This window comes from Schistocerca gregaria, chromosome 3, assembly GCF_023897955.1.
Source record: "Schistocerca gregaria isolate iqSchGreg1 chromosome 3, iqSchGreg1.2, whole genome shotgun sequence".
Lineage (NCBI taxonomy): Eukaryota > Metazoa > Arthropoda > Insecta > Orthoptera > Acrididae > Schistocerca > Schistocerca gregaria.
The window spans coordinates 870,043,349-870,058,660 of NC_064922.1; the positions used below are offsets into that span (position 1 = coordinate 870,043,349).

The following is a 15,312-nucleotide window of genomic DNA, read 5'->3' on the forward strand; positions in this document are numbered from 1 at the left end:
ATCGTTATCTGTAGTGACTCCCTGAGCGGTTTACGAGCTATTGACCAGTGTTCCCCTCCCTCCCGTCTGGTGATGGCTGTCCGGGAGTCCCTCCATACTCTTGCCCATTGCGGCCGCTCTGTGGTCTTTGTGTGGATCCCTGGTCATGTTGGCATCCCGTGCAATGAACGTGTTGACATGCTGGCCAAACAGGCTGTCGGTGCACCAGCCTTATCGATTGGGCTTTCGGAAAGTGACCTAAGGGCAGTTTTGCGGCAGAATGTACTTCGCACCTGGGGTGAAGAATGGTGCGCCCTGCCTTCACCAAACAAACTTCAGGCCATTAAGGAGGCTACCAGTGCATGGCACTCCTCCTTGCGGGCCTCTCACAAGGAGTCTGTTGTCCTCTGCCAGCTGCGCATTGGGCACACCCGGATGATGCATGGCCACTTATTGCGCCGTGAGGAGCCACCTCTATGTCGCTGCGGATCTGTTTTGATGGTGGTCCACATTTTGTTGTGGTGTCCCCTTTTAGCTGTGCTCAGGCAGACGTTTGCGCTGCCTGAGATGCTCCCTGCCCTTTTAACAGATGACCCTGCCATGGCAGGCTTAGTTTTGCATTTTATTCTGGCAGGGGGATTTTATCACTTAATCTGAGTGTTCGTCATTTTTTTGTTTTGAGTCTGGCCTTTGGCCTACAATTTTAGACTGAGTTATTTTTTTTAGGGTGTTTCCAGGTGGTTGGCTTTTCCTTTTTTGTCTCTATGGTTGGCCAACCACTGTCACACTCTGTGTGATTTTAATTCCTTTTGTCTGGTCTCTGTCTGCGTCTTTCTCATCCTGTGTTGTCTGCTGTCATATCCATTGTTCGTTTTTATTCAGTGTGTGTGTTTGAAGTCTTGGAAAAAGGGACCAAAAACCGTAGCAGTCTGGTCCCTTGAATCCCACAAACCCAACCCCCAACCCCTCTGAAATAAACACAAACACCATTTCATCTGCAGAAGATTCTTAAAATATTTTTCTAATACTCTCATTCACAAATCTGGTGATCATAGAATGATTTACTTTTTGAAGTTCTTTGCAGGCCACTAAATAGGAGGAAGAATAATCTTCTTGTAAAGCACCAACAATTAAATTTGCAATGAGCGGCCACAAGTGTCTGTAGTTTCATCAACTGAATTCCAGATAATGCTGTCCTTGAGTTCATTGTGTATTTCTTCCAGAACAAATTGTTGGTATGTAATTTTTATGCAATGTTGATTCAGCTGGTATATTTTGATTTAAGCACTATTTGTGCAGGAAGCCTTTGAGTAGAGGGTTTAAAAGTTTGTAAAGAGGAATATTGCTTGCAATGGATGCTTTACATAGATCTATGTTAAACCAACTTTTTTTGTTACCTTTGGACAAATCCTTAGCTTGCTGTTATTGTGGTCCTTTCTTCTGGATTCCTGCAATATGAAGACATGTCTTCAGATGCAGGTCTATTTGAAACTTTTTTCGCACAAAACGTTTTTCTCACAAACTCGACAACACAAAACAATTCCACCATACGTAAATGTTCCAGGATGGTCAGCTGTCCATGAAACGACGCTTCTTTTTTCAGGTGTCATGGCGCATGATATGTTACACACTACAAGTCGTAAACACATTCAACTACAAAGCTAAACTGAAACAATGGATGCGTGACTAAAGCTTGGGTAGTTTAATTTATTTGTTGCCGATGTGTGTGGTATGCCAGCAGAAGGGATTAAATGAGGGTGTGGGTGCAGGAGCACTGACTGTCTGCCTGTTCCTCTTCTGTGATGATTTCACTAGGCAGTGACCTCTCAGTTAGTGATTGCATGCAGTTCTAGGTCAAGCTACAGACCAGTGAAAGGAGCCAAATATGCAAATGCATATGCAACCTGAAAATGCATATATACCGGTATCTAATTATAACCAACTGCTAGTTTCTTAGTCTTCAAAAGATTCGTTCAGTACATGCTCTCATGATATTACGTAATTTTGCATAGAAGGAAATATACGAGAACTGTGCTTATTCAGTGCAAGCATAAGAGAACTGCCCTCTGTCCTGAAACAGAACCTGTGTTGTTCACAGTCAACAGGATTCAGACTGCTGCTCTAGGCAGCAATATCATTGGAGTGCCTCTGACGAAAGCTGTGGTATCTCTGGAGTTCCTTGGAAATCTCAGTGTCACTGCGCCTTCCGATGCACATGATCTTACCCATTCATCCTCCTCCAGGGATGAGAGGCACACAGTTAGGTCAATGCCCTATTTTCTTGAGAAGTCCAGACAAGAACAGAAGATGGGTATGGTGATCATTTAGAGCTCCCACGTTATGTGAATAATGGAGCCCGTAGGTAAATGGCAGGCAAGTTTGAACAGAAGGCCAGAGTGCACCCTATAAGACTGCCATAAGGTCTAATCAAAGATGGGAAGATGCTCTGCTGGCAGCTATTGAAAACACTGGATACAATCGGCTGCAAGTTGTAGCTGTCTGGATTCTAGGCTGCTCCAGTTTGTCTGCCTAAGTGGATAGGGTTGAGCAAAATGCTGAGGAGATCCTAGTGCAGTGGACGAGTGCCTGCAAGCAGGGGTGGCCAAGTGGCTCAAGCATGCACAGAACATGGGCTACCTGGTGGCTAGCCTATACTTCCTGCACCTGCACACGGGTGAGCTGAGGGGCATTTGTGCCTATGGGGCAGCATTGGAAAAGCCTGCTTTAGATAGTTGGCTGAAATGGTGAACAAAGATACACTTGCATGTGGCTTGGAAGCACAGCACACTATTTTCATCATCATAGTCAGAAGTGATTATAATCCTCTGGTTTGGAGCCGAGTGGAAGGATTCCAGATGGAGCTCCCACGATGTCAGTTAAGTAAGTCAGCAATGAAAAAGTGGCTTTTCATTGTTAGTCCTCTGGTTTGATGAGGCCTGCCACAGATTCCTCCCCTGTGCCAACCTCTTAATCTCAGAGTAGCACTAGCACCCCAAACGTCCTCTGTTATTTGTTGCATGTACTCCAAAGTCTGTCTTCTCTTACAATTTTTACCCCTACAGTTCCCTGAAATAGCATGTAGCTTATTCCTTGATGTCTAAGCATACTTCCTGTCATCTAGTTCCTCCTCTTTGTCAATGTTTTCCACATATCCCTCTCCTTGCCACTTCTATGAAAAACTACCTCATTTCTTGTTTTATCAGTCCACCTAATTTTCAGCATCCTTCTACAGCAACACATCTCAAATGCTTGGATTCTTGTTTATTGTTTTCCTATAATCTATGATTCACTTCCGTATAGTGTATTCCAAATGTACATTCTCACAAATTTATTTGTGAAATTATGGTCAAAGTTTGATGCTACTAAAATTCTTTTGATAAGCACTCTCCCTTGGCCTACAGTAGTCTGATTTTATGTTCTCCTTGCTTTGTCTGTCATGTGTCATTTTGCCCTCCAAGTTATCAGAATTTCTTTACTTTGTCCATCTCATGGTCTTCAACTTTGATATTAAGTTTATTACTACTCTCATTTCTGTTACTCCTAATTACTCTTGTCTTTCTTTGGTTTATTGTCATGCCATATTCTGTACTCATTAGACTGTTCATTACAGTCAGTTGTCCAGTAATTCTTCTCAACTTTCAGTGAGGAGACCAATGTCATCAGTTAATTTTATCATTGATATCCTTTCAACCTGAATTTTAGTCCCACTGCTGAACATTTTTTCTAGCATTCCTTCTTTGATGTGTAGATTGAACAATAGGTGTGAAAGACTACATTCCTGTCTTACACCCTTTGAAACCCAAGCACTTCATTTTTGATCTTCCATTCTCATTTTTTCCCTCTTGGCTCTTGTAAATATTATAAATGACACATCCTTCCCAATAGCTTATACTTATTTTCCTGCAAATTTCAAACATCTCCCACCATTTTACACCCCGAGCGAGGTGGCGCAGTGGTTAGCACACTGGACTCGCATTCAGGAGGACGACGGTTCAATCCCGTCTCCAGCCATCCTGATTTAGGTTTTCCGTGATTTCCCTAAATCATTTCAGGCAAATGCCGGGATGGTTCCTTTGAAAGGGCACGGCTGATTTCCTTTCCCATCCTTCCCTAACCCGAGCTTGCGCTCCGTCTCTAATTACCTCACTGTCGACGGGACGTTAAACAGTAACCACCACCACCACCATTTTACATTGTCAAATGCTCTTTTTGGGTAGACAAATCCCGTAAACAAGTCTTGATTTTTCTTAAATCTTGATTCCATTATAAAGCACAATGTTTGGACTGTCTCTTTGATGGCTTTACATTTCCTAAAGCCAAACTTATCAGTAGACCTCGAGTCTCTGAGCAGAACAGAGATCAGCAGCAGCTTATAAGTTGTATACAGCTTGTTTACATCATTTAGTTTACTGCTATTGTAATTACTTTTGGCCAAAAGTGAAGAGCAGCCGATAATTCAGCTGTTTTTAGTAATGCTATACATTTTTGTTGCAAGAATTTGCGTATTTTTCGATATTTTGTCTTGAGTGAGTTTACTTTCTAGTGTAGTTGCTCTATTTACTTTATTACATGATGCTTGTAGGTAGTAAATATTCAATAGATCACTAGCCTCAGATTCTCGGAGTTTAACCACTCATTTTGTAAGTGTATATTCAATTAGTCAGTAGCACAGTACTTATTCAATTCTTTGTTTTGAGACTGTTGACCATTATCAGCATAGTTAGCCGCTCAGTTTGGTGCCAGCTATTGCCTGTGACATCTCCAGGGCATCAAGTAACATATTTAGCTCATCTTATGTTTTCTTAAAAGTATGTATTTGTTTAATTGCTTGTGTGTTTTGGTATTTAAGAAGTTTGGTCTCACTTTTTTGTTAGCTGTGAATGCAAATTTAAGCAGTCTGTAACTAAGTTGTCATTTCTCCTGAACAGCCAGCTACATAGTTCATTGAGGTATCAGTGTCCCTTGGTTATGCCTCAATAGAGTAACAAGTTGTTTACCTAGGTTTCTGCCAGCTTTTTCTGTTTACTCTTTAGTTAGTTTTGCTAGGACAGGTAGGATGTGCGCCTGCTGTGTGTAGACACAGGAGGAGCTGGCCGCAGTTCATGCCCAGTTGAATATGGTTTTGGCTGCAATCAATCGCCTTCAGGATATTGTCTCACAATATAGTGGTGGCATTTTCGAGTGTCACAAGGGGCACCTCAAGTGTCGCTTGTTTTGCCCAAGGGCTCTATGCCAAGGCACCTTCTAGTGTACCTGATGCGGTGGACCCACAGTGTGAGAGGCAGGTCATAACCCATTTGCATTGCTTGAGATAGAAGGCCAATGTGGAGGCTGCCCCTATGGCCTGCCTGTTCACCCTGTGAGTGGGCAGCTGGCGATTCCTTCATCATGTTCCAAGCAGGAACATGTGGGCTGGGCAGAGGTTTGCTAGCTTTTGGGAGCTCCACTGTTAGGTGCATTATGGAGCCCCTTAGGAAGATAGTGATCAGGGTTGTAAAGAAAGCCAATAAACTCTCTGTATGAGAAGCCTCATCCAAGATGTGGAGCAGCTCTTGCCTGCGGCTGTCGAGCATACAGGGTGCAATCATCTGCAAGTTGTGGCTCATATCGGCACCAATGACACCTGTTGCATACATTCTGAGGCCATCCTCAGTTCTTACAGGCCACTTGCGGAGGTGGTGAAGATGGCTAGCCTCGCACGCAGTGTGCAAGCAGAGCTCACAATATGCAGCATCATTCTCAGAGTTAATCAGCATCATTTGGTTCGGAGCCAAGTGGAGGGTCTCAACCAAAGGCTTCGTTGTCTCTGTGATGGTCTCGGCTGTAAATTTCTGGACCTGTATTGTTGGGGAGGATTTGCAGGACTCCTCTTGATAGGTCAGGGGTGCACTATGCAAAAGAAGCAGCTACTCGGGTAGCAGAGTACTTGTGGAGTGCACATGGTTTTTTTTAGGCTAGGCAGTAGTTTGAGTTACTCTCATGAGCACTTTCCAGTCGATAAGTACATAGGGACATGAGACTGCATTCAGAGTAAAGACAGTTTTGACTGTAAAAATTTTGTCAGTACATTGTCTAAGTACTCATAACAAATTTCTTGAATTTACAGCCCTCCAGGAAAGTTCTTAACATCAAATTATTCTTGGGACTGAGAGCTGGCTAAAACCTGAAGGAAACAGATCCAAGATAGTGAGTCTTGGATTGTTTATCAGAAAGACAGATTAGACTCCATAGGACAGGGAGTGTTCATTGCAGTTGACAAAAATATTGTCTCTGCTGAGGATGAAACTGAGTGTGACACTACATCTACATCTGCATCCATACTCCGCAAGCCACCTGACAGTGTGTGGCGGAGGGTACCCTGAGTACCTCTATCGGTTCTCCCTTCTATTCCAGTCTCGTATTGTTCGTGGAAAGAAGGATTGTCGGTATGCTTCTTTGTGGGCTCTAATCTCTCTGATTTTATCCTCATGGTCTCTTCACGAGATATACGTAGGAGGGAGCAATATACTGCTTGACTCTTCGGTGAAGGTATGTTCTCGAAACTTTAACAAAAGCCCGTATCGAGCTACTGAGTGTCTCTCCTGCAGAGTCTTCCATTGGAGTTTATCTACCATCTCCGTAACGCTTTTGCAATTACTAAATGATCCTGTAACGAAGCGGGCTGCTCTCCATTGGATCTTCCCTATCTCTTCTATCAACCCTATGTGGTACGGATCCCAAACTGCTGAGCAGTATTCAAGCAGTGGGCGAACAAGCGTACTGTAACCTACTTCCTTTGTTTTCGGATTGCATTTCCTTTGGATTCTTCCAATGAATCTCAGTCTGGCACCTGCTTTACTGACCATCAACTTTATATGATCATTCCATTTTAAATCACTCCTAATGCGTACTCCCAGATAATTTATGGAATTAACTGCTTCCAGTTGCTGACGTACTATTTTGTAGCTAAATGATAAGGGATCTACCTTTCTATGTATTTGCAGCACATTTCACTTGTCTACATTGAGATTGAATTGCCATTCCCTGCACCATGCATCAATTCACTGCAGATCCTCCTGCATTTCAGTACAATTTTCCATTGTTACAACCTCTCGATACACCACAGCATTATCTGCAAAAAGCCTCAGTGAACTTCCGATGTCATCCACAAGGTCATTTATGTATATTGTGAATAGCAACGGTCCTATGACACTCCCCTGTGGCACACCTGAAATCACTCTTACTTCGGAAGACTTCTCACCATTGAGAATGACATGCTGCGTTAGCATCTCCCTTAGACAATGAACTTCAGTCATTTAGCCTTAGAATAATTATGGGCAAAGTTTAAACAGATTATAAATCGTACTTCGGATGAATATGTGCCTAGTAAGTGGATTAAGGATGGAACAGACACTGAAGTTCTCTGGTCCCACATACGGGTCTAGGTGAAACCAAGTTAATTGTTGAATGTTTTTACTAACCACCCAACTCCGCTGTGATAGTTCTAGAGTCATTCAATTTTTTTAAGTCTGTGGGCAGTTGTGCATAAATACCCAGGTCATGCAGTACTAGTTGGTGGTGACTTTAACCTACCAAGTGTAGAATGGGACGTATATGGATTAATTGCAGAAGGTACAGACAGAAAGTTTTGTGAAGTACTTTTGAATTCATTTTCTGAAAATTGTCTTGAGCAGCTAGTTTGGCAGCCAACACACAGTGGAAGTTTCGTGGACCATGCAGCTACAAAAGGGCCAGACCTTATCGATGGCATCAGTATAATGCTGGGGATTAGTGCTCGTGATGTCATCATGGCAACGGTGATTACGAAAGGTAATTAATCAGTCAAGAGGTCTAGGAGAGTCTCTGCTAGAAAGAGTAGATAATCAGCTGTTAGCATCTCCCTTAGACAATGAACTGCAATCATTTAGTTCCAGAATGATAGCCATAGAGTAATTATGGGCAAAGTTTAAACAGATTATAAATCATACTCCAGATGAATATGTGCCTAGTAAGTGGATTAAGGATGGAAAAGACCCACAATGGTTTAATAACAAAATTTGGAATATACTGAGGAAGCAAGGCTGTTGCACTCTTGGTTCAAAAGAGGATGCACAAAGGGTGATGGGCAAAAATTAGTAGAGATTCATGCGTCTGTGAAAAGATCTGTGAGCGAAGCATTCAACAACTACCACCAACACACCTTGGCTAAAGATCTGTCAGAGAACCTGACAAAATTCTGGTCCTATGTAAAATCTTTAAGTGTGTCTAAGTCTTCCATTCAGTCACTCATTGACCAAAATGGTTTGGCAGCAGAAGATAGCAAAATGAAGGCCGAAGTTTTAAATTTCACATTTAAGAAATTGTTCACACCCGAGAATCATACAGACAAGCCATCATTTGATTGTTGCACAGAGTCTCATATGGATGACATAGCAATAAGCATCCTTGGCATAGAGAAACAACTGAAAAAGTTGAAAACTTATAAGTTGTCAGGTCTGCATGGAATCCAAATTCAGTTTTACAAAGAGTACTCTGTGTCACTGGTCCCTTACTTAGTTTGCATTTATCGTGAATCTCTCAACCAGTGCAAAGTGCTAAAGCAACTGGAAAAAAGCACAGGTGACTCCTATGTCTAAGAAGGGTAAAAGAACATACCCACAAAATTACAGATCAATATCCTTATCATCAGTTTGCCACAGAATCCTAAAGCATATTCTGAGTTCAAATATAATAAATTTCCTAGAGATGAACCACGAATTGGTAGGCCTTTAGAAAGTATTGCTCATGCAGAACCCAGCTTGCTCTTTTCTCACATGATATACTGTGTACTAAGGATGAAGGGCAACAGGCTGAGTCCTTATTTGTAGATTTCCAAAAAACATTCATCATGGTACCCCACTGCAGACTGCTAACAAAGGTACATGCATGCAGAATAGGCTCCCACATATGTGACTGGCTCAAAGACTTCTTAAGTAATAGAATCCAGTATGTTTTCCTTGGTGGCGAGTGTTCATCGGAGACTGGGGTAACGTCAGGAATGCCCCAGGGAAGAATGATAGCACTGTTGCTACTTTCTATATATATAAATGATCTGGCAGACAGGGTTGGCAGCAATCTGTGGTCGTTTTCTGATGGTGCTGTGGTGTACAGGAAGGTGTCAAAAATAAGTCACTGTAGTTTGATACAAGAAGACCCAGATAAAATTTCTAGTTGGTATGATGAATGGCAGCTGGCTCTAAATGTAGGGTACATTAATGCTGATGAGTAGAAAAAACGAGCCCGTAATGTTAAGGTGCAGCATTAACAGTGTCCTTTTTGACACAGTCATGTTATTTAAATATCTGGGCATAACACTGTGAAGTGATAGGAAATGGAATGAGCATGTGAGGATTGTGGTAGGGAAGGTGAATGGTAACTTCAATGTAGTGGGAGAGTTTTAAGGAAGTGTAGTTCATCTGTAAAGGGGACCGCACATAGGACTAGGTCACATTAGTGACCTAGTCTTGAGTACTACTCGGGTGTTTGGGATCCGCATCAGGTCAGATTGAAAGAAGACATCCAAGGAATTCAGAGGCGAGCTGCTAGATTTGTTACTGGTAGGTTCGAGCAGAATACAAGTGTTACGGATATGCTTCAGAAGCTCAAGTGGGAATCCCTGGAGGGAAGAAGACACTCATTTCAAAGAACACTACTGAGAAAGTTTCAAGAACTGGTATTTGCAGCTGACTGTGTAACAATCCTACTGCCAAAAGATGGCTCAAATGGCTCTGAGCACTATGGGACTTAACTTCTGAGGTCACCAGTCCCCTAGAACTTAAAATTACTTAAACATAACTAACCTAAGGACATCACACACATCCCAGAGGCAGGATTCGAACCTGCAACTGTACCGGTCGTGCGGTTCCTACCGCCACTAACATTAACTTTTGCATAGCGACCAAGAAGATAAGATACATGAAATTAGGTCTCATATGGAGGCGTATAGACAGTAATTTTTCCCTTGCTCTATCAGCAAGTGGAACAGGAAAGGAAACAACTAGTTGTGGTACAGGGTACCTCTTCCATGCACCATTCGGTGGCTTGAGATGTATGTACGTAGATGTAGATACAGATCTAACTGATCCTCAGTTTTCTTTTACTTTCTTCTGTATTCTTGGATTTTTGGAAGGCTTTTGACACTGTACCACACAAGCGGCTCATAGCGAAATTGCGTGCTTATGGAATATCATCTCAGTTATGTGACTGAATTTGCGATTTCCTGTCAGAGAGGTCACAATTCATTGTAATTGACAGAAAGTCATCGAGTAAAATAAAAGTCATTTCTGGCATTCCCCAAGGTAGTGTTGTAGGCCCTTTGCTATTCCTTATCTATATAAACAATTTGGGAGACAATCTGAGTAGCCATCTTCAGTTGTTTGCAGATGACACTGTCGTTTATCGACTAATAAAGTCATCAGAAGATCAAAACAAACTGCAAAACGATTTAGAAAAAATATCTGAACAGTGCAAAAAGTGGCAGTTGACCTTAAATAATGAAAAGTGTGAGGCTATCCACATGAGTGCTAAAAGGAACTCGTTAAACTTCGGTTACACGACAAATCAGTCTAATCTAAATTTGACTGCAAAAACAAGTCTGTAGTGCAGTCAAATTCCTTTTCAAATAGATTCTTCCAGGCAGTTCTGTCAAACTTTAGTTTACTCTTCATCATTTCTAAATTGTGGCCTATATCTGCTCCTGGATGTGCCTTACAATCCAACAACTGATTTCAGAATCACCATCTGATGATGACGAAATCCAATTATGGGCCTTATCCAAGCATACATCCTCCTCTTGTGATTTTTGAACAGTGTATTCGCTATTACTAGCTGAAATTTATTGCTTAACTCAATCAGTCTCTCTCCTCTGCCATTCCTACTATTGGGGCCATATTGTCCCATAACTCTGTCTTTTGGCTTACGAAACTCATCCAGTTGAGTCTTGAGTACTGATCGTCACTCTGGAAATCTTATCTGATGCGTTTAATGGAAGATATAAACACAATAAAAAGTATTGCAGCACATTTTGTTGATAGCTTGTTTAGCAAAGCTGAGGGTGTTTAGGAGATGCTCATCAAACTCTAATAGTAGACTTTACAAGAAAGGCATTGTTCATCAAAGATAAGTTTATTGTTACAGCTTCAAGAACATATGTCCCAACAAGAGTCAGGAAGCATGTTACTGCCTCCCACATATACCTGCCGAAATGACTAGAAAACAAGGTATCTTGACACTCATGTGGAGGCTTACTGTCATTCAGTCTCCTCATTCACAATTCCCATATAACTCTGGAAACAAACAGTCTTTTTTAAAATAGTGGTTTCTATGCTACATTCAGATAAGCTAAAATTTAGTGTAAGAAAGCACAGGTAATATGTAGCTACTTAACAGTAATCAGATATTAATACAACTTTTCTAATGATGTGGTACACAGAAGATGAATGAATGGATAAGTAAATCTGTTCGTATCTACCTCTCGAGTTTTACTTAAAAGTTATTGGGATGTTTAAAAAAAATTATGGGAATAAATGGAGTTTTCCTAAAGAATGTTATGCCTTAGACAATTTAACTATGCCACTAAGTTGGTTGATTAGTATAGAGAGTATACAAAAATTATTAGAATACTTGCCTGTTCCCTCCTTGTCTACATCAGCAATCATCTTCCTAAGTTCTTCCTTCTGTGGTTCAAAACCCAGTGCCCTAAGAACAATCTAAACAGAGTGCAAAAAGCATGCATTATAAAATTTATATCTTAAATGTCTATGAGGTACAAATAAATGCTTAATTAATTAATGCAAACTCATGCTGTACATTCAGTCTCACACATTTAATCTCACCAATGTAAACCAAAATTGCGGAAAATAATTACAAGGACACACACATACCTTGCAGATAATGAAGTGAGGCTGAATGAACAGAACACATGAGCAGATTGTACGGTTCAAACTAACATTGACATTAGACAGCTTTTCCCCAGATTTTGAATTACATCTGCCACATTTAGCACATGGACAAAAAAACTCTGTCAAATTCAGAGCCATAAGAGTTACTTAGACATTAGTTTTGGTACATCATCTGTTGGAGAAGCCACAAAAATCATTTTATCACAAGAAAACAGTATCTCTTCTGAGTATGATGGTATTTCACCCAAATTACTGAAATCTTTTGCAAACTTGGAAATGGCCCCCTTGACCTATCTTTGTAACCAAGTTCAGTGTTTTTTCCTGAAAGGCTGTACTAGTAACACTCATTTAAAAGGTGGAGATAAGAAAGTGATCTCTAATTATAGAGCCATCTCCCTCCTTCCCATATTTTTTTAAAAAAATGCTTGGTAGCCTACAACTGATTACTGAACCATCTTTCTGAAAATAAGTTTTCAACAACAGCTAAGTTTGGCTTCACTATTCAAAAAGCAATGTATGATCTCATAAACTAAGTTCTCGCAGATGTAAAGAAAAATTTCCCTATTGGTTTTTCTGTTATCTTGACAAGGCTATTGTGCAGCTTACAAAATTCTACTAGCGAAACAAAAATCCTTGAAAGGATGGAGTATTGTGGTCTTGATGTACATAAGATTTACCTCAGATATGACCCAAGAATACTGAGGAAGGACCCAATCACATCCAGAAAAATAATGGAATGGCCTTACAAGTTGTCCACAGGTAACAGTTTAACTCATAAACATACAAAAGTTCAGATAATGAAATTCCAGGCAAATAAAAATTACTTACAAGTACCAGAAATAGGTATCAACAGCATACACTGCTTGAGGCTCCATGTGGGAAGTTCTTAGGCATCCAAGTGAACAAAAAAAATTGCGAAAAAATGGCCAAATGTTTTGTGAAGTGATTGTCTAAAAGTAAGAAATAAAACAGATTATAGCAACATCTGATGCCATTTTTTGCTGAACATGATTTTGAGAATTTTTTGAGAGGTGTGTTAAATGTTTCTGTAATCTAATAAGAATAAATAAAAGAATTTTAAGATGCAGTTATATTATTATGAGTTTTATTGTATAATCAATTTCGAGACTTCATGTCTCATACTCAGATGCACCTTTGTACATGTCTAATAGTCAGTTATGTGTTAATGTCCCAGCTCACACAGTTTGTCAACTGAAATACTGTGCACCATTCAGTCACACTACAATGGTGGGAAAGATACAACACATCATGACCACTACTCATCACAACACCGGACACCGCCTGGTGGCACTGTGTGCACGTGACATGGTAACAAAAGAATGAAAGTGGAGCACACATGGGCCAGGGATCACCCTATTGAAGATACGGGATGCAAATGGGGGAAATCCATTGAAATAAATGACTTTGACAAAGGGCAGATTATTATTATGTAGAGCATGTGAACGAGTATCACAAAAATGGTGAAGCTGGTCAAATGTTGAAAGTATCTAGCATCTACAGAAAGAGCTAGAAGGACAGTGAAACTATGACTAGGTTCTAAATCGTTGGACATCCATGACTATTCACAGGCCATGTGGTTCAGAAGCTTGTCTGATTTGTAAAGTAGGATAGATGGTCATCTGTGGCATGCTGGGGCATGCACAAGGGTTCTGGAGCACACTGTTCACCGTACCTTGTTGAACATGGAGCTGCGCAGCAGACCACCCCTAAGTGTTCACATGTTGACCCAATGACATAATCAGTTATGATTGCAATGGGCATGGGACCATCAGGATTTGACCATCAATCAATGAAACTGTGTTGGGTCTTCAAGTGAATCACATTTTTGCTACACTAGGTTGATGGTTGTCTCCACAAACACTGTCACTGAGGTGAACAGCAGCTCAAGAAAGGCAGCACGCAACAGACACAGGTTAGTGGGAGCAGTATTATGCTATGGCAGACATGCTTCGGTGCCTGCATGGGACCTATGGTAGTAATTGAAGACACGCTGACAGCTGCAAGCCACCTGCATCCCTTCATGCTTGATGTCTTTCCCAATGGCAATGTCATCTTTCAGCAGTATAATTGTCCTTGTATCAGAGCCAGATCCATGATGCCATGGTTTGAAGTTGATGTCTCAGTGACCAAATTTGCCTGACGCAAATCCTACAGAAGCCATCTGGGTTGCTTTCAGATGCCATCGCCGCATAAGCAAACCAGTGGCACATTATTGACATGAATTACTTGATCTGTGCATAGACATCTAATGCCACATAGCTCCACAAACCTACCAACAAACTGTTGGATCCGTGATATGCAGAATCAGTGATGTATTTCATTCTAAAGACAGACAAACAAGCTATTAAGCAGCTGGTCTTAATGTTTTCACTCATCAGTGTATGTACGCATTGTCTCTTGCACTCACTTGCATGGTGTTTGTGAATGTGGGGTGTGATTCCAGTATTTCAGATGGTAACCTGTGTGAACTGTGAAATTAACAAGTAACCATTGATTAGATGCTGTACAAAGAAGTATCTGACAATGAGGCATGAAGTCTTGAAGTCGATCATACGCTAAAACTTGTAACACAATAAATGTAGCCCGAGGTTATTTTATTTATTGTAATTACAATATGTGGCTCCGTTCATCCACAATCCACTATGGTGGATAATGAAGATACATATATTTCTCTAATTTATTATATTTCTTACTTTTGGACAAATCGTTTCACAAAATATTAGAACAATTCTATTCAAAATTTATTTAATTTTTTAGTTTTCAGAAAGCATGACTTTATTGACAACTCATTTGCTTTCCTAGCATCTTCTGTTCTCAAAATGTCCTGGATTCAGTATTTGATCTGAAGGAAACCATTCTGACCATTAAATACCACACAAATGTAAGTTTAATAGTATTAGAAAGAGGGTAGGTTACTACCCATCGTAAAGGTGACACTCTGACAGTGAAAGGACTGTTACACATATAGCTTTCAGCAAAAACCTTCTTCAGAAAAGAACACATGCACACAAGCAAGAACACCTGACATATACATGACTGCCATCTTTAGTAGCTCGGACCAGAATGGAACTGTGATTTTGAGTGGAAATATGGAGTTTGTATGTTTTTTTACATATTTGTTCGTGTCTTTGAGTGTCTGTAGGTATTTTTTTGTTACCCGGCTCCCCTCAAAAACACCTAACATCTTCATTTGCCCATTTCTGCATCATTACTGTTTCTCCAGTACCATCCCTGCCAAAATGGACCACTGCTCCATCTTCCTGCACCAGTTCAGAAAAGTAACCCTTTCCCTGGCTAAAATCCAGCCCCATTTTGTGCCTTAACCCTCTAGTTGGTAAATGGAGAGAACAAAATTTTTTTGAGTGCTTCTATCTATTTTTGTGCTTAAAGAAAT

General features: G+C 40.7%; 1 protein-coding gene across 1 annotated transcript in view; it reads right to left on the reverse strand.

The window, feature by feature from the left end:
* LOC126354909 (uncharacterized) overlaps window positions 1–15,312 on the reverse strand; it is a 131,108-nt gene that overhangs the window by 21,224 nt on the left and 94,572 nt on the right. Inside the window, exon 3 of the mRNA XM_050004980.1 lies at window positions 11,624–11,705. Within this exon, the coding sequence (XP_049860937.1) occupies window positions 11,624–11,705 (82 nt within the window). The remainder of the gene's footprint in view (window positions 1–11,623; window positions 11,706–15,312) is intronic.